This window comes from Cottoperca gobio, chromosome 4 (genome assembly GCF_900634415.1).
Source record: "Cottoperca gobio chromosome 4, fCotGob3.1, whole genome shotgun sequence".
NCBI lineage: Eukaryota > Metazoa > Chordata > Actinopteri > Perciformes > Bovichtidae > Cottoperca > Cottoperca gobio.
Window position 1 is genome coordinate 19,732,883 of NC_041358.1, and position 23,191 is coordinate 19,756,073.

Below are 23,191 nucleotides of genomic sequence, written 5' to 3' on the forward strand. Positions count from 1 at the left end.
GTAATCTGCTGTCGTGGGAAATTGAGGGGGCGTAAAGGTGTATGTGACAGAGGGAGAGAGAGAAAGAGAGGGAGATGGACAGAAAGAAAGATAGCACAGAGAGAGAGAGCGAGAGAGACAGCCTGACAGCTGTCCCCTAGGGGAGTTGGGTCTTTTCTTTGGGCCTTTTTCTGATTCTTTTCTTTCCCGCCTATCCCACTACCCCCCTCTTTATTTTTCTGAGTCCTATGTGCTTTCTGTGGGCGTTAGCTCCAGGCATCTGCCTACCTGTCTCCCCCCTCCCTCTCTCGTTCTCTCCCTCTGACACTCTTCTTAGCACTTTTTCTTAGTTCCCTTGAGACACGTAGCCCTTATTCTTCCTCCCCTCTCTCGGTGACTGTGTCTCCCTACCTCTCTCTCACTCTCACCCACCTTCGGGCCTCGTTGCCTGGAGGATTTTCCCATCAGCTTCTCGTCGTCCAGTTCACACTGCTCCAGAAGATCCAAGATGTCCTCCTCCTACAAACATGTACGGAAAACACAAGGTAGATGAGAATATGCCAAAGGTGATGATTTATGTTGGATAAGGAACATACAGCATCGAGCAAAGACTAACAGAGTAGTTCAATCTTGATGATACACCGATATGGAATAATTACAATTTCTTTGATGTTTCATAACGCTAATTACTTTTAAGTAAAAACGAGCTGTGAGGAGAATAAAAAACTTTAATTATAACATTTTTAAAAAGGGGGGGGGGGGGGGGGGGGGGGGCAAAAAAGATTGACTTCAGAGGCATATGCACCTTATCTGGGAGTTAGAAAAAAGGCCCTGGCTGAACATGCATTGCTATTTGGCAGCGCTCATAGAGGCTCAATTTGGAAAAGGCAGCGTCACGGCCATCGCCAAAATGCTGGGGCCTTGGCCATTTGGCCGTAGCTGAAATGCAAGCAAAGGTGATTAATGTTGCTTCACGGCCCGGGACATAAAAGGCTCCCACTTGACGCTCAAATACAGATGAAAAGTGATTGTTTTCTCTCCGCTTAGCCATCAAGCTGCTTCCTGGGTCTGTGAAAAGGTCATTGTGCCCGAGGCTCTCTGTGCTGGTGTGTTATTGCATGAACATTTTTTGTGCGTATACACATTTGCACAGTGGCATTCTTCCATGTCTGGAAGTCTTAAAGTACACATCTGTGAGTGCAGACATTTTTGTTTTTTATGAGCTTGGGCTTTTCTGTTGCATGTTGCATTATATACACGTTTATGTGACTATGCAAGCGTTTATATGTGTGATAGTAACTCAATATGTCAGCGTGAACAGGGTTGAGATGAACTTTGCCTGGTTGAAGACACCAAGACCTCATATATTAAGATGCACAGAAAAAGAAATAAAGCCGAAAAAGGGTTAACAGTTTAATACAGAGTGACATAGTTGGTTGTATCTATGTTGCTTTTTAAGTATTTCATAATTGCAGTTTTAAGTAATGTGGCCTATTTGTTGAAAATATGTATGTCAGCTGTCTACTGCTGTATTCATCCCTAAGATTGCAGCTGCCAATATGTCTCGAGAGAACCCAAGCAAAATAAAAGTTTAAATAAAACATACTGTGCAAAACCATTATAGGATAGCATGCTGTAACACATCATGCACTAAATTCAATGTATAAGTAGTCCTGAAATATTAATGTTTATTTAAATTGAAAATCCAAAACAGTACTTTGCCTTTCTTTGAAGATTTTATTTAGAAATTATAGGCATCCAGTAAAAGTCTGCCGACTCAATAACCTTTCACGTGGTGAAAGCTTCTCCACCCACCGTGGTTTGAAAACCACTGGAGGCCCATTACCTTGTAAAATTGCACCAAAGCAGATTACATGGGTGTTTAGACATGTTTTACATCTTTGGAAGAAAACGGAACTTGACACGTATAAAGAAATGACAGACTAACAGAGAGCTACTCTCTGTCTCTAAAGTTAAAGTGTTTGTAACAGTGAGTCTACATCAATTAATGCTGCTCCACAGATTGGAAAGAGCTCTTACTTAGCCATTGTCACTAATGAGTATTTCCCAACTTTCTTAGATTAGGATTTTTAATGATCTCTTACCAAATTAAACATTGTATCCCCTATGTGTGTCAACTCACATAATACGTAGCTGCCTGTTATATCACCTTGCCAACGAGTCTTTGTACATGTCAGCTCATAAACTATATTGTCCAAACAAAGTACTTTTTTGGCAGCAGAGGACCATGTGTGCAGTCCTGTCCAGCAAGATCTTTATCCATTTTTGTTTAAAAAAAAAAAAGCAGTAATTTATTTCTATTGCTGGCAGCTTCTACCGTGACATTCTTTGACTTCATATTTATTGGCTGTTTGACAGATGACGCTGTCTCGTTCATTCCTGTGGTTAGGAATTTACTTCCTCCATTGTAAAAAAAAAAAAAAAAAAAAGCAACAAATAAAATACACATACACCTGAGCCAGAAGAAATCTGGGCTTATTCCTTTAGACAAATAATTTAAAAAAACCCAGAGGACCCCGCTCATTTCTTCTCCAAAGCAAGAAGGATAGACTTTGTGGAGAGAGGATAGACAATGACACTTCTACTCCCACTGTTGAGCAGAAAATAAGATGTTCCAATTTTTTTAAGTTTGCATAACAAACAGCAGCTGTAAAAGTGCAGTTCCTACACTCATTGCAAGTACGTAGGTGGCATGTGTTAAAAGAGCAGGGGCTATTACTTTGGTTGCTTGTAGCTGTTTTAGTTTTTTCTTCTTGCCTGTAGATACCACTGGTTGTACTGGAGCTGCGGCTTAAAATGCAGTGCATTGGATGTGCATTGGATGACGCTGGCTGGCTTTGCATTGATGATGTGTTGTTAATTCTGCCTGATGTGCAACAAATTTGGCAGCTCCCTATTTTCCTCGTCACTGTCAACTACTGGAAGTCCATTTTCAGATGTACTCACAGAGAGTACCCCGTGAACAGGAAACAGAACTTCTAGATTCATGAAAACATAAAATCCAGCTGAAAATAAATGTAATGCTTTTTAAACCAGAGAAGCATCAGACTCTTGAAGACTCTTTATACCCCTCTGCTTAATGTTCACTTCCAGAGCTTGCAGATCACTTTGATAGGATGTGCACCGACTGTGCTCCCATACAAACACTTGCCGTGTGTGTACTTTTGCTATTTTATGATGTTGACAGGGCGCTACAGGCCAGCTAAGCATGCACCTGCATTTGTAATTTTTATTTGCACTATCCATGTGAGAAAAATGGAGGAATGGGAATACATCAACTGAGCGGGCGGGAAGACATAGATAGCTAACACCAGAACTAACAATTTGACGCATACCTGTCAACCTAACTGTAATGGAAGTGGAGAGAAGGGTGATGCAAACTCTGTAGAAAGCAGTGTAACACAGCCATGAAGCCTGGCTCTGCAGTGCGTCAGCATCGCTAGGATAACAAAACACGTTTTATTTTCTCTGATAATGTGACAATCCATGACATTTAGTCAATTTATGGCCTTGAGAAGTCTACAAAGGCAGCAAACACGAGTCTTGTGGGTACGATGTCTGTCAGACTTGACAGATATGTTGATGGCACGACAGCAAATGACCTCTGGCCCCTTGCAACAGGAAAAACTAGCCATACAGGCAATGCACGTCAGAAGATGACTTATGGATACCACCAGGGTTATAGGCCAAAAGCACTGTGACTTACTGGGACACAAAATTAAAGGCATTGGTTCAACATTAATTGTTATGTTTAGGTAGAAATCTTAAGATGGTTAAGTTTAGCTACAAAGTTTAAAAAATGTTTTGTTTAGGTTCAGCCTGGACCCTACTATCCCCTTTTTGTGTCGAAGTAACTAATGGAGACTTGGTTAGACACAAAAACAAGGACCGAATCAAGCGAAACAAAAACATTTTATTTCTCTGTAGGTGCCTTTCTATAATGTTGTCAGACACTTGGCAGTGGCGAAAACGAGCACTTTTAGTGGACGTACATTGACTGTGTGCAATTGCCCGAAGGATTACATTGCTGCCCGTTTCATGGCGGCCGGCAGCAGCGGTCTCGTACAATACTGTTTATTTTTTTTAAAGGTGTCACTTAGACACAAACACATGGGAAAATAAGGTCCAAGTTGAAAATGCCAAAGTTTCCCTTAAAGATTAGAGATGACTGGTATTAAGTAAAAGTTTAACGCTAATGCTAAAGTTACATAGCTAATTTCCTAACAGGTTAAAAGAAACGATAAAGGCAAAACTTCTGGTATTTGAACAGGCAACTTCAACAACTTGAATTTGCAACAATAGAACTCAAACTCATGCCAGCTATAAATAAAATAAACTCTGTGTCTCCACTGTCAGCCAGGGTGCGCAGTCAACAACAATGATAACACAAAAGCAAAGCTGAGGGGCACAAACAAACCCACCTGAAGTCTGTCAAGAAACTCAAATCACATCTTATTCTTCCCTGGTCTGCTCAATATCATATTCAAATTCAGAAACATCCTGTCTTTACCGTAAATTGCCGAGAAAAGTATTTCACACTGTACCTTAATGAGTACTATCCAGTTATCATTCATGATAATGTTATTAGATAGCAAACTCAAGAGGGATCACATCTATGTGTGGACTAAATGAAACCTATCTGGGCCTACTTTACTACTTCCTGATCTTTGATTGACATCTCTATACAAATGATCTATCTATCAGAGACGCCCCTTTAAAGGTCACCTAATAACATTTTGAAAAACAAACTGCGAGGGTGTAGAGGCTGTTGAGTTGGAGCTGCAGTAGTTGTATATGACATCTCCTCTCAGTGCTTTGAAATCATTTTTTAATGTCAATACCACTGTCAAAAGCATCCATATTAAGTATTCACTATTATTATTCAGTTGCCAAAAGCAGGACGTTTTCTTGTTTCATCTGCATCTTTTCTCATCAGTGCTTCTTTCTTCCATGCGTTGTAATATCTCACAATGCCTTCCTCTGTGTCTTTCTGATTAATTGATTTGTTTTTTCTGAATACATAACCCAGACTTGAAAACATAAAATTGCCTCTTTCGGCTGCATATTATTTTGTACTTGACTCAAATCATCCAAAGTGTGTTCATAATGGAAGTCTGTCACAACACTTTAGTATTTTGCAAAAAACAAAAGTGACAAAACGACAATATCTATCAGCATCTCACCATCTTTATACTTTATGACTATTATTCTCATCCTTATCTTGTCACCATTTAAACACTGCGCATTCCTCTCTATTCCCCCTCTCTCCAGTAAAGTTGTTTGGTTTGGAAATCAACTTCTCTGGCTTTGCGCAGTCTCTTCATACCTTCAAGGTTTAGCTGAAGCAACATTTCTCCTGGTACCAGAGAGGCATTGGCATCTATATGCATGACTTCTACCCCTGTAAAAACATGCAGCACAAGTTTGCGTGTGCATGTGAAGGTACTATACTGTATGTTCAAATACTTATCCCTGAATCTTAATAAATAAATAATCAACCTGTAGGAAAATACACTTAAATACGTGGGAAGCAACTGTAATCAACTTTGAAGCCTCTTTGTAACTAACTCTGACAGCAACAGATAGAAAGAGGACAAGGGAAACTGAAGAGAGTGTCTAACTGTACAGAAATAAAAATGACACTGTTGTGTGGGATTTGATTTGCTTTTAAAAGCTCATGTGCAGAGCACAATAAATTTTCGTGGAAAGACGGAGTGAATGACATTGGAAAAGCGAGGCAGAGAGAGAAGAAGAAGGACATTCTGTCAGACGTTGTAACAAATCTGAAGGACTGCGGCACACTTTCCACATTATTTGCGCATTCTTTCGTGCCTCTGTGGACAAAATCTTAATAGAAATGGATGTGTGTTTCTTTTCTTTGTCATGTGTTTGTCCACAAGTGTCTGCATATTGTGTGTATATGTTTGTGTGTGCATCTCTACAGGTTTCTATGATGTGTGCGTGTGTGCGTGTGTGCGTGTGTGCGTGTGTGCGTGTGTGCGTGCGCCTGACAGTCTGCTACTGACGTACGTGCCTTCATTCGTTTCAGAGGATTATTCATTTCCTTTTGAAGTGAGGCAGCTCGCCCGGCGAGGAAGGTCTGAAAGGCGGCCGAGAGCAGGCTTTCATACTTCTCCAACAGCAGCTTGTCGTCTGGGGGGTAAATACGTCTGTAGGCCGCAGAGACACAGAGAGAAAAGCAACGAAAGTGAGGCAGCAGTGGAGAAAGAGGGAGAAAGGAAAGGGGGATCATCAGTGCAGGGGAGAAAGGGGATGAGAAGGGTGAGAGAAGACATGACGAAATAGAGAAAACAGAGTTTGGGTTCACAGAGGAGTGGTTGGGAGTGATAGGGTGGAGAGAAAGAAAGAAGAGGGGGATTGGGGTTCCGCAAAAAAGGGATATGAGGTGAGAGGAGGAGTGGTGACAGAATTGGGAGGGAGGGAGCCGTGACGGATAAAAGACAGAAAAAAGAAGGGTAAGAAAAGAGTGGAGGAAGAGGGGTTGTTAAAGAGATAGAAATGTGAAAAAAAGAAGCAAGGAGACGTAGAAAAGCAATACAAAGATTGAGAGGGGGAGAGATTAATGGAAGAAGAGTGGATGGATTGAGGCACAGAGAGGTCGAGGCACAGCGGGTGAGAGTGGTAGATGGACAAAAAAGAGAGCAAGCAGGAGGAGAAACACAGGCGGAGAGAATTATAAGTATTTCAATGAGAGGTGTGAAACGATGGAGGGACAAAAGAGAGGTGAGGGGCAGGATCGAGGGAGCAAAGAGATGAGACAGACAGAGAGGAAGACGTCTTAATGGAGACCTTGAGTCAAGAAACAGTACAAACTTCAATCCAGTCTTTTCACATTGTGTACTGCATTAATGCACAACTTCTACTTCACACACACACACACACACACAGTTAGTGAAAAGTGCACTTAAACGTTTGTCGCAGTCTGTGCTAATGTGCCCATTCACACCTTCTGCATAGTTCTGCTTAGTTTTAACAAGTGATCAGTGTTTATTTTAGGCCTGAGGGGATTAGGAAAATGTATAAAGCTCTGCCTGGTTATCCTCATAATACATCTCCAAACTCCCCCATGTCATTGCTTTAGCCGTCAAATCAAAACAATGACGGTGTTAAAATAAGCACTGGACATGTGGCGTGTAAAAGCAGGGAAATATTTTGGCATCTTCACAGACATATTCAGAGCCTTTTGAATCAACAGGGCGTTAAAGTTAAGGGGAGTTAAAGTACAGACCTTCTTTTATTTTTAAACACAAAGATATATTTTCTACCGTTGTCTAAATATTTATTACTAAGGCATTACTACTAAGCTATTCCCACATATCAGCATCTGAGTTGTAAAGTGAAGTTTAACATTGCACAATTTCATGATTAAAACTTTTACCTCACCTCATCTGACGTTTAACAACTTAATGCAGAGATTCTGGGAACATGATTTCCCTATTGTTGAGAAGTTGACCTAATTCTATGCATTGCTTTACTTGCGGCAGTTCAAATCAACTACTGAATGTTGAAAAAACGAAGATGAACCAATCACTTTGTTACCTTCCCTTGGCACTATCCTATATGAGTTTTTTTTCAACCACGTTTAAGGTGCATGGACCAGATTCTTTTCTTCCCCTTGAGAGACACTCTTAGAAATGTGAAAAACGTCTCTCATAACAAGGAGAGATACTGAATTTAAATGATAATATATGGAAAGAGACAGAATTTGTGGATTCTCAAAGAGCAACATAAATCACTGAAAAGTAAAAGGTCAATACTTTAATAGTGGGTGTTAACAGCTCCCTCTTTTTGGCACCCACCATCTCTGAGCATATGGACATTTTATTCGAGGGTGATCCTGCAATAATCTTTTTTTAAATAAAACATTCGTGCTGAGTCTCATATTCCTCCCACATGTTCCCAACTGGGCTATAGACAAAAGTAATAATCATATTCCATTTAGTTTAAAACTATCTTTCTTTTGGTCAACAGTGTCTCTCAAGCCTCCCGATTCAAACTGCGTAAATGATGTTAAGTGAACATCAACAATGGCGTCAACCAGCTGGGTTTCCCGCCGGTGCCACGGGGTCCTGGCTCGTCTGTAACTGATGCAAGTGTCATCTAATAGCCGAATGTAAGTAAGTTCATTACCCAAACTCATCTAATGAGAAGCAGTGTGTTAATCAGACTCCACTGCTGCGGCGGGACACCGTTTGAATGCTAAGAGGTCTTTATTAGGAGTGCTCCAGACAGACCTCAGCCCGTCTGATTGACTGTCTGGCTGCGTGTCTGAAAAGAGGAAGGAGGTGACAGCACTTCATGCAGGCTGGGATCAGCATTCTGACTAGCCATTCAATCAAGTGATGAGTCAAGAAGTCACTTACACTTCGAGATACAGCAAGACGGGCGAGTGTGTGTAGGAGCTAATTGTGTACGCGTGTGTGTCAGTCTGTGTGTGTAAGAAATTGTGAGAGAGAGAGAGAGAGAGAGAGAGAGAGAGAGAGAGAGAGAGAGAGAGAGAGAGAGAGAGAGAGAGAGAGAGAGAGAGAGAGAGAGAGAGAGAGAGAGAAAGAAAAATCAAGAACTGGAAATGTGTGCGTACATGTTGGATAAAGAGAAACTGAGGGAGTGAAGGAGCGTTAACAATTTGCAAGGGATAAGCGACACATCAAACTTGGTGTTGCTGATTCACCTCTCAGATGGATCTGCTCCATTTGAGAAGTGAATCCCAGCTGGAGTCAGAGGAGAAAAGTGTAGAGGCGTGAGGGATAGAGGGATAGAGCAGATGGGAAAATGGCTTGCAGTAGGCAGGCAAAGTATACATGCTAATTTGAATTTCAGAATTGCATTGCAAATAGAGGAGTAACCATTTGAACTTCGACCTTACACACCACCTCAGATTTCCTTTCTTCAATTTAACATATTCTCTCAGTCTTAATTCTTCCAACTCACGCTCTGAAAACAGTGGGTGTTCTCCTTTGTTTGTTCTCTCTGCAGCAATATTATTTGTTCTCCTGAGAGCATGGCACTCTGCAGATGACCCCATAAGTGTAAGAGAAGCTGGCACTGGTATAATGGCCCTTGCCCCGGTTGTATGCCTCTTCCTTTACCTGTAGTTCCCCAGATGTTGCTTTTCATGCTCCTCCCTGGAGATCTGCTTGCGGACCTGTGCCAGTCGCTCTTTCTAGAAATACGAGAAAACCAAAGGTAAAAAGGACAAAATCTCTAAAAAAGGTAAAACTCACTGATACCAAACCTTATCTTATATAAGGAATAGAGAAAGAAGAAAGTCTAGAAGGCAAGAGGGGAGAAAGATGAGATAAAAAGTAATCTCACCCAACAATGCCTCATAATTAAGAGGCATCTTTCCATCTACTCTCTTATTGATATGTTAAGTTATAATTGTGGAGCTCAGTTGGCCATTTGAGCATAAAGCAGAGAGGGTTCACTCCACTGCTGGCACTGCAGTGTCATTGAGCTCTGAGTGATATGTGCCTTCAATATACCTGAAGCTGATCTTGCACTTCAGCCATAACGACACTCATACGTGAGGTAGTCCCCTTTTTAAAATAGTGCCTCTGCGCCACCTTTCCTTATTGCCACTGATTACTGTCGTGGCTGATCAAAAGGCTAATCAAACAGGGCGTAAAGTACTAGTGGCTGCCACTTTTTCCAGTAAATATATATATATATATACTGTGTATATATATACATCCATTTCAAAGAGAAAATAATTAAATGGTATGCTTGTCTCAGATAACTTTCACTCTTTTGATGTAGAGTAAAAAGTGAAAAACTGAGAAACTGAGTTTCTGCTCAAGCTCCTCTTCTTGATTAAATCCTTAAGAAAGTGCATCACACAAAAACACGAGGATTATTTGGTTGTTTACTGAAGTTAACATGTCTTATAAAATAAGAATTTCAAACGTTTGTTTTTTTACTAACTGATTGATGTGTTTACTAAATCTATCTGATGATATCTCTGAACACATCCCTGATGAATTGCTGTCCCTGAAAGACGCTTTCCGTGCTCATTTTGGTGTGGTCTAAAACGCTTAAAAAGGTATCTCATGACTTTTGACTGTACAGCCATTACTTTAGTTCCCGGGATTGTTTTGATCCGTTTCCAAAAGAGAGAATTGTGATTGTACGAGGCAGATCGCAGCTGGGATTATGTGTAACTGTATAAATGTGAAGCACATCTTTTTGTAGTTAATAATAAGGTCTAAACCAGGGGGTTCTCAACCTTTTGTAACTTAAGACCTACTTCTAAATTGTTAAAATATTCCAATGACCAGAGAAAACATAACATCTAGAACCAAAAAGGAGAGAAAATAAGCTGGGCTGTAAATATGTGTTATGCCACTGTCAACTGTAACGACCAAAATAAATTCTGATTCTAAATTTAATGTATTCAGGTTCATATTTACTCACGAAAAGCTTTGGAGCTTTTACTGGATTAGGGTTGTCTCCCACGTCACTTTTGCATTTAAAAAACCAATCCACTGCATACAGGGAAACATTAGCTAGCTAAAAGCGGCACAACACATTAGTCTCTATCTGATGAAGTCGAGATTGGCGTGATATTCAACTGGTCATCGAAATCATGCATTTTAATTTAAAGCTTTTTTCAAAAAGTGAATTCTTGAGCACATTTAGATAAAAATATTTTGTAAAAATGTTATTTCATCGAAACATTTGGTAGTACCTCAGAGGCCCATTAGATGGCGCTAAACCAAATTCTACAATAATTAGCTTGTGCCTTACCAGCTCTTCTCTCCTACGCTCCAGTGTGTGCCGTTGTTTCTCCCAGTCCGAGGAAGCAGCCGAGAGTTTCTTCATGGAGCCGTGTCCGTAGAGTCGTCGCTGAGCCTCTGCTTTCTGCTGGGCCAGGTTGCGTTTCTTATCACTGGCTCTGGATCAACATAGAACAAGTAGAGAGTCAAAATAATGCACATTTCAAACATAAACAAGGATTACAGCACCATTAAAGTACATTATATAAGAATATAAGTTTTTTTCCCTGAAGCTCTGACAACTGTTTCTGTTTTTACAATAATAGTTTGCATTTTGGATTATTTTTCTGTCAAAGGTTTTGGTGCCGTTTTTGAGAAACAAATGCACTCTGACTATGAAATCCCTCTGTTTTAAACCGTTTAAATTCTCTTTGTATTTCTCATTTCTATTTCGTAACCGCACACTGTAATAGTTCTTTCAGGAAACACAAGACCTATTTTATCCCTACATACTTCTCTGTTTAGAACAGATGTTTTCTGCGGAAGAAGGTTTTCATGAATTATGTAAACAATGATGAACTTGGACAGCATGCAGGTCTTATCCCTAACTGATGGACTGACCTGAATTTGCCTTTTCACATTATTGTGGTAGTTAAAAAAAAAAAGAAGAAAAGAAAAAAGAAAATCCCCCACAAAACATAGATAGAGCCGAGACACAAACAAAGTGACAACCACAAGATGAACAGGACCAGACAGCTAATTCTGAACAAGTGGGCCATTGCGGTCTGGAGAAAGGGCAATTCATTTTAGTCAATCGCTGGCCCTTTAAATTGGATATTGAGTGCTGTTGGGGGGCTGAGGTTTATCAATGTCCATGCCCGGCCGGGTCTGAATTGATCCCACGTTGATACAGTTGGAGTTGAGAGCCGACCCTACCTCTACACACCACCGACCCCTCCCATTGGGAAGCAAAGCCATTACTATATAAGGAAAAAGTGAGCGAGGAAGAACAAAGCCCTCATTCACTCCAGCATGAACATAAGCAGTTTGTCCAGTGGAAAAAGCTCCCTGCAGCCTTTTTTTAGGCCTCCTACGATTTATTTGTCAAGAAATAATCAAATCCTCTCTTTTAATCTGTGGGAACGCAGCAAACATCGGCCATGAAACAAATCATTTTGATAAGAGATTTGTTTGTGTCGACTGAGGCCGAGCAGGAGGATGGAGTTTGTTTCTATGTTGGATGGCTGCACCACGCACCACACTTGGCCAAACTGGAATCTACGGTGCATGCAATTGATCCATTGATGTGTGTGCGAGTGTATGTGTGTGTCTGTGTGTGTGTGTGTGCTGCGTTTGTGCATCTGTGTGACTAGTAGAGTTGAGACTATATTTGGAGCAGTAAGCACAAAGAGAGAGAGACAAAGCGAGAACAGAGAGGTCCAGAGGTCTGGTGTACGATGATCAATCAGTGAACAAGCTCACTGTAGCTAGGGGAGAGAAAGGCATGCCAGCAAACACACACACACACACACACACACACACACACACACACACACACACACACTACATATACAAAAAAATACATTACACAACAAATATGACAGTATGCGTAACCTAAACAGGCTAACAAATACAAAAGCAAAGCAAAGTTGAATGCGACACGGTAAGCTTATGTAAAAAACTACAAACAAAGTAGACTTAGAAATACAGATAACATAACTTACTTTATCCCATTCCTATCACTCACACACACACACACACACACACACACACACACACACACACACACACACACACACAGGTGCACAGTAGAAACTTGCTTTGTGTCTTGGCTTAATTCTTTGTCAACAGCTCAAACCTTAGTTTCAGACTAATGTCACTGCTGTGTCATCAGTCTGAAAACAAAACCAGATGAAGGCTGAATTGTGCCGTGCATCAAAGTAATTTGAAAGTTTTCAGGGTCGGCAAATAAAACTGAAAGAATCGATTGAAATCTTTTAACATTCACAGTCCTGAAGAATAACATTTGACATGAGCTTCTGCACATGAACTTTAATGGGCCCCTAGAGGCAATTCATGTGTGTCTATCTGCAAGCATGTGCATGCGTGTGTATGACCGCTGGTGGAGAACAGTACCGAATGTTGAGGAGTTTCAGAGCATCCAGCAGCACCCCTTTCTTCACGTCGTAATCAATCTTCTGATCGGTCCCAAAACTCGGAGCTCGATTGATCTGCCGGAGAGAAAAGGAGAGAAACATTCAAAGAATATTCTGGAGGTTTTTTTCCCCCTTCTTCTTTCCTCTCAATTCAGCAGACAGACATTCTACGCCATTACAGGAGTGGATTTAGGGCATCTTTGGGAAAAAGATATCTGTTCCCACAAGAGGGAGAGGAAAGAAAGGAGAAGAGGGGAGAGAGAGAGATGGAAAGGGAGTTTTTTTTCTCTTTGAAGGACACTTTGGAACTCTTAGCCTTTGCCTGGGCATAAATCCTGTCTGACATTGATGTGCGTATGCTTGTGCATGAAGAAGAGCCTATGTGTGTATGAGTGCACTCATATGAACAGATTGTGTAGGGTAAACTGTCACTAGATTTGTGACCCTGCCCTTTTCAGCCAACCTCAGCAAGCAGTACATGACTGTAACTTAAGTATGCCAGGCAGTGCGACACCTATCCGTACCTCTGCCACCAATAATCTCTTTGTAAGCATTAGCGAATTACCAGCGCTCAACTCAATCCCATCATAAAAAATCAAGAGCGCTCAGAGAGTCAACTGAGCCAGAACAGAATAAGCCACATGTGATTTGAGGTACAAAAGCCAGTATCGCCCAGGGAAAAATTCAAGAGCAGCTTTACCTTTCTTAACAGAACAATTTCCAGCACCGGTGCAAGGTATTCAGATATCAGTTATTATACCTGACACAACAAATCAATTCTTCCCTTTTTACTCTTTGTTATGTTCCCCCTGTCTCTCTGCCAAGGTGAGAAAAGAGATTGTGTGAGACAACAAAGGGACCAACAAATGGAGAGAAGTGCAGAGGGAGGGTGAATGAACTGGCAATCGTGAACGGTGTCTTGCTAAGGTGACTTCAAATGACAATGCAACAGATGCCCACAGAAAGGCTGGCTCGGGATAATAAACCTTGATTGTTGAGATAAATCCTCCTAACGTCGTACAAATTCTCTAACCGCCTATTTTTCCATGTGGGAACATGAGTATGGTTTGTAATAACTTCAATCATTTTAGTTTTTATTACATTGAGAATATTTGTGTTTTTGTTGTTAATATAAAATTTGAATATATACAGTGTAGATATAGAGGTATTAGCCTTTGGTAGCTTAGCATTACTGACTAAGACATGCCGTCTCTCACTTATCAGTGTGTGGAGTTGACTACTGCCGTACTATGACCAAACATGGCTGCATCCATTGGTGACAATCATTGATCTTTTTCAATCAAACAACAATCCCTGCTTACAGTGCTGCAAGTGTAGCTGGAAATTCATCCTTTCCCAGTAACCTTAATCGGAAGTTGGAGTGAGTATTTGTGTCAGAGACAATATTTGTCCTGTTCTTATCTTCCTTTAGAAAAAAAGCAGTTGGGTACAGTTGAACTCATCAAAGCAGCACGCAGCCAATCACAAAACGAGATTTTAATAACAGCGCAACACTGAGCCAATCTGAGCTTTTAGAGCACATTATAGATTCATTCCATCCACCAATCAGGAACTTGGGAAAATAATATTAAAAGAGGCCAGAGAGAAAACCGATTGGTGTGCAACATCAGGCCATTTGGAACCATACAGATATTTGGGCTGAAAATCAGCAACAAAACCCAAAAGCTCCTTTACAGAGATGTGCAAAGCGTCTCAAAGGTTGCGGGGGTAGCACTCAGACACTCCATATCCCTTTCTCTTCCCTTCTTCTGAACTAGCCATTACTAATCCTGGCACAAAGGTGCTTACTGCTGTGTGGCAGATATGGGAACAGTGCTGTAAGATAATATTTACATCACAACCAGGCTCCAAGTAACTGAGAGAGCCAGAGCGTTGACTGTGCTGCCAGCCGTGGGACAGGAAGCCCAAAAAGAGCGGTAACTTCTGAAAGATTGTCCATTTGAATCATGAGCCAGCTTTATAAAAAAAAATAAAATAAAAAGAATCTGGCCAAGCTTAAGTGAATCAGTAAAACTGCTGCCTACATCAACGGCTACTCCTAAATCTTCCTTCAGTCAAACACCAAAAACCCCAAACTCCCACGATAGGAATATGGACGCTGTAGCCGTCTATGTTAAGCTGAAGCCACTATATAACACTCTCTGAACCTGTTGGACCATCACTGCCCTAGTGTCTTCAACTAGTTCAGAGGGTACTAAATCTGCTCCAAATGACATGGGTTTGTATGGGCGTGCCTTCGTAAGTGCGTGCGTGCACCAACATGTGCGTTTTTCTACACGGCAACCATTTATCAGAAGGAGGGTGGGTGGGTGATGAATGTCTTGAAGTGCAGAGACGAAAAAAGGAATAGGGACCTTATCCAACTCTTTCACTCAATAGAATGAAGTGTACAATACATTCCTCTGTGTGCTGAGAAGGACAGAGCTCCACTTCAACCTACAGTACCTTACCTAAGGAAAAAAACACCACAAAAGAATAAGAAGGGAAGAGGTCTGTTTTCATTTAGAGCACTCCCTGATATGACAGCCACAATGAAAAGAGTATGGCTTTGGAGCGCTGTAGCCTATAGGTAACAGCCAGACTGGCAGTGATCCTGGCGACGGTTGTCTCGTTACTTGTTTTCATTTCTTAGTTTGATTTGTGGTGTCAAGCTGTCACAGAGTAGACTGGCATCGCAGGACCCGCTGTCTCTCTTTGCTCTCCTTCAATCTTTCGTCTCTCTCCTTCTACTCTCCGCCTGTCGCCCTCTTCTTCTGGTTAGTTTCTCTTCCCACTCGGTTTCTTCCAGTCTCTCAACCCGTTTTTCTGTCTGGTCACTCAACCCACCCGCCCCCCTCCTCTGCTTGCCAGCCCTCACTCTCCGGTCGTTACCTCTCTCATTCATTTCTTTCTCCTTGTTTCTGTGTTCTCCTTGTCCTCTCTGGCAGAGGAAGTAGGACCAGCCTGGTCCTAATGAACCCCTGTAGGCTCCCAAAACCCCCACTCTGATTTCCTTAAGTGACTCTGGCAGGGTCTTAAAAGGAGCCCTCGGTTGCCTCAAGACGCATTCAATAAAAATGTCAGATGAAAAGATTAGAAACTCCTTTTTACTCATGTTTTGATTCGATTCAACATCGGAATCGCATCAATGTAGCCCAAATATCACTGGGTTTAACAGCAGAGTGAGCATGTATGAGAGGAACATATCAGTCTGTAATTTCTCACAGGACAGGTTTATCCTCATCTGATCACCCAGTTAAACATACTCAGAGGGTGAGCTGTAAATCATTAACATACCCTATAAAGGACATGCAACTCTTTTATTTGTCTGCACCTGGAGGTGTGTGACTGAGACACATACGTAACCTGCCAGAGTTTATAAAGGCAAATCAAGCTTGTGGTCAGGGGGGGGGGCTTAATATACTTTTCAACTATCCATTTGGTTTGAATTGTCTGTTAACTGCAAGCCTGTCTTCTGATCTTTATTGCAGGTTTTAAAGGACAAACATAGAGGTAGAAGTGCAACCAGCACATTTTAAATGCCTCATTTCATTTGCTATAGTTCATTAAAGGTACAGTAGGTAGTATTGTCAGTTGCTGTTTGTAAACAAAGATCGTTTCAATTGCGGTTACATTCTAAAGCACAAATAAACACACCCACACCTCCGCGGGAAAGTGCCGTATTTTGAATGATCGTAGCTGAAGAGCACGCTTAATCTTAGAGTAGCCTGTCTGCTGTGTGTGTGTGTGTGTGTGTGTGTGTGTGTGTGTGTGTGTGTGTGTGTGTGTGTGTGTGTGCGCATGGCTCCGGCTCGCTCGGTCAAACTGAAACACTGATAGCAGCACACGGCAGAGGAGAGAAACGGACAGGGTAGACATTAAATCACATCCATGAAGCAACCCGTTCTCCACCGCTTTGTATCATACAAAAGCTAATGAGTGCCTCTCCCTCGGTATCAGTCGCCAAGGGCCATGACAAAGTGGCAGGATTTGACCTGGGAATGAAAACGGGCTGCACACCCATGTGGGGCCCAAAGGCTTGAACATAGCAAAAAATAATAAGTAAAGAGAAAATACATGCAGAGGGCACGGTCTCCGTAGATTCAGACACCACCACACACTTCTAGTGGGTCATAGTGATGATTGAGAGGGATTAATTCTGTATGAATATTAATGGTTGGTCCTCGTAGGGTTGTATTGCTCAGGGAAAGTTAATAAGCAGCATAATCAAACCCTAACAATAATACTATTATTCACGTAGCCATAGGCCATTCTGCACACCTAGAGAGAATTAACTCAATTTCAGTTCATACTATGGTATGACAAAGAATTAGATTCCAACTATGTCTAACAATTCATTATAACCATTAAAGTAATGGATTAAACCAGTAAAAACATCCTTACAATGATCATATGACTCCCTCATTGTTGAAAATGTAGTGGGCATTAAACAGTTTGCGCCCGTGTCCTCTGCTGTGTCACACCGACCCTAATAACATAGCAACAGTAATGGATCAACAACAATCAGCTGCTTTCTTTCCACAACAAATTGCTTCCCCCCATCGACATCCATTCTGTGTCTGGAATACTCGTCAAACAAGTGCAGGCGCTGCTCGTGATTAATCGGTTCAGAAAAACGACCCCCTCTTATTATTCCTGGCAGAGTGTAAACAACCACTGCTTTGACAAGCCTCCCATTCTGCCCCGCACACTCGAGGGTATCGGCACAGTTCAACCGCTGTCAGAATGGAGTGTTTGTTGCTGCACAATGGTGGAATGAGAAAGCGAGGCAGAGAGGGAGAGCATGAGTAGCAGAGCGACAGAAAGACAGACAGCTGGCCGCCATGTTAAGTCGCTCTCTTGTTTCAGCCGTCTTATCAATCACTGTTTTGTTCTTTTTGTGGCGTTTTTAGTGATCCAGTCAGACACAGGGAAACTCTAGCTGAGCATGCTGAGCTGCTGGTAAAGGTCCTGGGAGTGAGCGGGCCACTGCTTAGCTTAGCCACCAGTCAGCCTGACCTGCCTGACTGGCAGGCTGGCAGGGTGCAGGAAGGCTTGCTTTTCTTGTTGCTTTTCTTATTTTTTGAAGACACACAGATACAATCTGACACATCCACGAAAAGCAAAAGGTGCTTCGAAGGTGCACAAAAAAGGAAAAAATGGACATAGCTATGCAGCCGCACTCACAAACAGACACACAGACACACTGCAACACCTCTCCTGTCTGAGACAGTCGGTCATAAATATGCAAGAGTATAAATCTCCCTTTACAGTCTCTTACTCAATCGACCACACACACTACAGTTCCATACGTCAATCATAAACGTGTAATATATATCTTCAATCACATGCGCACACACACACACACACACACACACACACACACACACACACACACACACACACTCACACACACACACACACACACACACTCGCTGGTGCTGTCATATATGCCTGATGATAAATGACTAAATGTTGGGGTGTGTTTTCAACTGCCCCACATACGAGGCCCGTGCGCTCCTAATTTGATACTTATTCTATGAAATAGTCATGTTGGGGGAAAATGGATGTGGATAGAGACAGACAGTCCCATACATCATTCTAATTATTCTTTAATAAACCTCATATAAGCCAAAGAGTGGCTCGTAGGTAACTACTGCCACCTAGGGTTCACAGGGAGAAAGACGCCTCCTCAGAGCTGAGGACGACATCCATGGACATTGAAATAAGAGCGAATCCCACTGAGTGCCAGAGATTAATCAAGACAAAAGGAGAATGAAAGGTAGAAGGTTGCAAGAGAGACTCCGAAAGATAATTGAGTATATCAAACTATGTATTCTCCTCATTTTTCACCCTAAAAAACCCGTAACACACAATAATGTCCGGCTGTTATAGGGGTTACAAAACACTCCTCAACTTTCCTGAGGAAATATCTGAAAGGCAGGCCAACCTCTAAATCCTTCATCGAGGAAATCAGCTACATTTTGGATGTTTACTCTTTACACTTTTACTGTCAGAACATAACGTTCTTATTTCATTCTGCATCGATGAAATAGAATTTTAATTGAAAGCTTTCATAAGTTTGAGGCACTATTTATTCCACACACAAAAAATCAACAGTATTTTCATTCATTGTGATTCATTTACAGTCTCTGTTTATGTGTGTTAGGGATGTGAGAGAGATGAAAAAAAAAAAGTATCCATGTGTTTGTTTATATGTGTATCGTGGCATCTGTTTACACTTGCCAGCGCAAACGCACCCCCAACATAAACACACACACACACACACACGTACACTTGTGCACAAAAGAAAAGGAAGTCTGGATTATGTTGGCTCTGAGGGATGGACAGGAAAACCCAACTCATCTTGAAACAATCGGGGACAGAGCACAGAAAGAGAGGAAAGTTTGCAGGAAGGGGAGAAGGGAGGGAGAGGAGGGGTTTAGAATCACCGCCCTTAGGGGAGCAGTCCAGCTGCAATCTGTTGGTCTGTTGTCGTAAAGCCCATTCACACACACACACACACACACACACACAAACACTGAGACACACTGAGACACAAACAAACCAGTGCCACGGTTGACCTAACCATGCCCGCCTCATTAGCTGCCAATCACTCCGCACAAGCCGTCCTAAAGGGGGGGGGGGGGGCGGGAGAGATAGAAAGGGAAAGAGATGGATGAGGAGATGGTAGTTAAGTTGCAGCCATCAATAATCAAGCTGCCTAAGCTCCTGTGTCCGCTGGCATCTCAATACTGAACAGTTCCACGTAAAACACCATGAAAGTAGACCAACAAGGTTTCTTCCGCCTCTCTTTTATTCCATTACACACTGAATTGGTCTGTTTTTGTCTTTTAAAGCAGGATTCCTTCATGCCTCTCCGACTAGATAAAAAAGAGAGGCTGTGGGTTAGGTAGGCAGATCAGTATGACCAACCACACTCTCACACACACATACTACAGAGGATTCCCAGAGGGACGGAGACCACACATCCAGATACACACACCCCCACACATTCACATGAAACGCAGAAACACCCTCAGTTGCATATGGTGGCTTTCATAGTGCATACGTGTTACAGTACCTACAGTATGCACCCATTCAAACACCATACACACACTAACACAGCGCAAATCAAATTCAGATTCACACACATGCACACCCTCACACACTGACTGCAGTCCTAACAAGCAGGCCGACCAGCCTTTATGCTGCCTGCAGCCTGACATTAGATTAGGTTTCTAATTATTCATGCTTACTACAAACACTTGTTTCTTCTTGTTTAGAGTTGACCAGCTTAAGCTTCTTTATTGTTTTTCTGTTTTTTAAATGAAGTGAGCCAGAGCCTGTAATGAGGCTGGGCCTCAATCAACCCGTCCTTGTGTTGTGGTCCATGGACACCAATCAGGTCCCCATGAGAACCATGAATTGTGTTCTTTGTCGGGTTCTGTTTCAGATACAAGGGATGGTTTATTTAAAGGAATATTTTGGTGTGTGTGTGTGTGTGTGTGTGTGTGTGTGTGTGTGTGTGTGTGTAGATACTCCTCTTGTCCTTGCCCATCACCCACCAAACCTCTAGTAATTGTTTTCCATTTTCCTCACTCCATTTGACGTTATTTGTCATGCCGTCTTACAGCAAATGGGCCCTGGATGAACTTGAGGGAGGAGGGGGGTGCAGGGGTAGTAATGCTGTCCCATTGCTATATTTCGTCATTGAGTTAATGCACTCCTTATGGCTCACACTGGATTTGGAGACGGCTGCTGTTCTCCTTGACCCACGGGGCCCAATTTTAAGACACCGCCACGTGTGAGCAGAATGTATTAGTAAAGCCTGTATCATGAGGCGGTTCCTGAGATAAATTAAATGTATGCTTATTTCTGCATCGATTATGTTTTGCTTTTCTTTGTTATTTTGCTGTCAAAAGACAAAGAAAACACTCAATGAAGCCGTCAAAGCAGAAGCCTTGGCAATACAAACCAGTAGACGTGTGTGTGTGTGTGTGTGTGTGTGTGTGTGTGTGTGTGTGTGTGTGTGTGTGTGTGTGTGTGTGTGTGTGTGTGTGTGTGTGTGTGTAAAGTGAAGATCACAGCTCAATGAAACGGCTTTCCTATACGAGACACAGATGCTGTCTGGGCTGGTTTAATGAAAGTGAACGTCTCGGGTTACGCTTTTTGAGAAAGTGTGTGTGTGTGTGTGTGTGTGTGTGTGTGTGTGCGTGTATGTGTGTGCGCCTATGTAGTGCCGATGTTTTGAATGTCAATAGGAGGTAAAACTTGTGTTGAAAACCCTGCTGAATTAAGATAAGGATCACACAAAAGCCTGTCTCTCTCTCTTTACCTTCTCTTCTCCCCCTTCTATACTTGCTCTGAGCACAAAGCGCCTATTTGATGCTTGGCCTTGGTTTGAGAAGCATCACTCTGGCCTTCTCTGTTTTCACCCTTGTGGCAAGCTATTTAGCAGGTGTGCGCTGGTCTGTGGGTTGTTCCTCTTGAGTATCCCTATTTGTTATCAGTGTATTTGCAATGATTTCTTTGTGCTTGTCGGCTCACAAAGAGCCGGTGTATTGTATCTCGCGCAAAGGTTTTCTTGCAACGGCAATATAGAGGTGAGTGTGTCCTCTAATCATGGGAGTTGCATTATTTTGAATACCTTGTCTAAAAAAAACATTGGAGCATGTGAGAGGCAATCATGTTCCTTTTCCCTCCCCAGCTTTCTACACACACTCAGGAAATGGCAAACAAAAATACAAATACAAAGGGAAGGATTAATGTAATTTGACAGTTTCTTATACATGATACCATCTAGCTTTCAGGTATCCGACTGGCTTTGAGTTTACACAGGTTGAACTTTCATTTCCTGGCTGCGAGTTTGCATGTCCAACAACCAACTTTGACGTTTTAAAGAGTAAGAGAGGAAGACATTGTCGGAACAGCAGTCTGGGTAAAGCCCCAACGAGGCGTGGCACACGTAATTCACAGTGACACCAATAAGGAAACTTGAGAGCTGAAGTCCACAAATTTAAAACAAACCTGTAAGGCCTAGAATGTGTTGCAATTCCTGACACAATTTCTTTTAGTGTTTTTGGGACTCAAGAGGGTGACATAAATGCATTTTTAAAAATGGTGAAATGCAGTGAAATACATTTAATTTACCACAAAATGCCGCAAAGTGATCTGCTGAAATTTTTAATTTGGACCTGAGGGCTTGCCATAGGGTACCGTTTGTGGCAACCAGCCTATGGGCCGGGCTGCTTCCCTGCAGAATAGGAATGAACGTCGACAGGCTAAAAAGTGGTAATAAAGTTATTTTCAGGCTTGACAGCGTACGCACTGATGATTTGAGAAAGGGTCTCTATGCTTGCAACTACAGCCTGACTAATCAGTTGAATTTTGGAAATAAATTATTGTTGCTGTAAATGTTGCGTGAAAGAGAAGCAGCGTTGTGTGTGTGTGTGTGTGTGTGTGTGTGTGTGTGTGTGTGTGTGTGTGTGTGTGTGTGTGTGTGTATGTGTGGGATGTTAATTGATGAGAGTTATAGAGAGCTGCTAGTAGCACAGGGGGGATCATTACTGCTGGAGTGGAACAACTGCATTCACGGCTGTTTCCCATGTCTCATACATCCATACACACATACAAACGCACTAACACACACACACACACACACACACACTAGCACACACGCAATGCACACATTCTGTCACAGTAGTCAAAAGGAACACCATCATCTTGCTCTCTCTTGTACATCCTTTTGTCATATAGTACAACTGCTCAACCACACAAAAAAACAAAAAGAGTTAGATAATTATAACACCCTAATTCCACCACGACTTTCTTCTAAAAAAAACACCAACCAACTATCAAATGCCACTTTTCTCCAAATCAGAGGCTTTTAGAAATCGCAAGATTTATTTTGGGTTGTCACGATGGGGGAAAACAAACAATTATCCCAGAGGCATTTCCCATCCTTGAGTCAATTTGTGGGAAAGGGGGCGAGAGAGAAAGGCGCGCAGCCACTTTGGGTTAAAGGATTTAGGTCACGCTTTAACTGACTGGCTGATATCAGAACAGTGAGACAGAAATCCTGGAGTGGAATATAAACTCGAATCCATCTCCTAAATGACTGACACTTGAGAGACCAACACTGAGAGAATGAGGGGCGGGAGACTATGTAGTCAACCTGCTGTCCTGACCTATATTTTCCTACCTTCCTGCCTGTGTGTGTTTGCCTTTGTATGAGGAAGACGAGTGACTTTGTCTCGACTTATATGTAGCTGTGTTCTATTTGTATGCGTGGGTGTG

At 42.1% G+C, this 23,191-nt stretch overlaps 1 protein-coding gene across 4 annotated transcripts in view; it reads right to left on the minus strand.

Moving 5' to 3' along the window:
• ttll7 (tubulin tyrosine ligase-like family, member 7) overlaps positions 1-23,191 on the minus strand; it is a 69,006-nt gene that overhangs the window by 22,478 nt on the left and 23,337 nt on the right. For all 4 annotated transcript variants that reach the window (XM_029430148.1, XM_029430151.1, XM_029430149.1 and 1 more), the window contains exons 10-14: positions 12,873-12,967; positions 10,768-10,915; positions 9,111-9,184; positions 6,035-6,170; positions 412-498 (exon numbers count right to left, since the gene is read on the minus strand). In XM_029430148.1, coding sequence (XP_029286008.1) covers positions 412-498; positions 6,035-6,170; positions 9,111-9,184; positions 10,768-10,915; positions 12,873-12,967 — 540 coding nt within the window. The remainder of the gene's footprint in view (positions 1-411; positions 499-6,034; positions 6,171-9,110; positions 9,185-10,767; positions 10,916-12,872; positions 12,968-23,191) is intronic.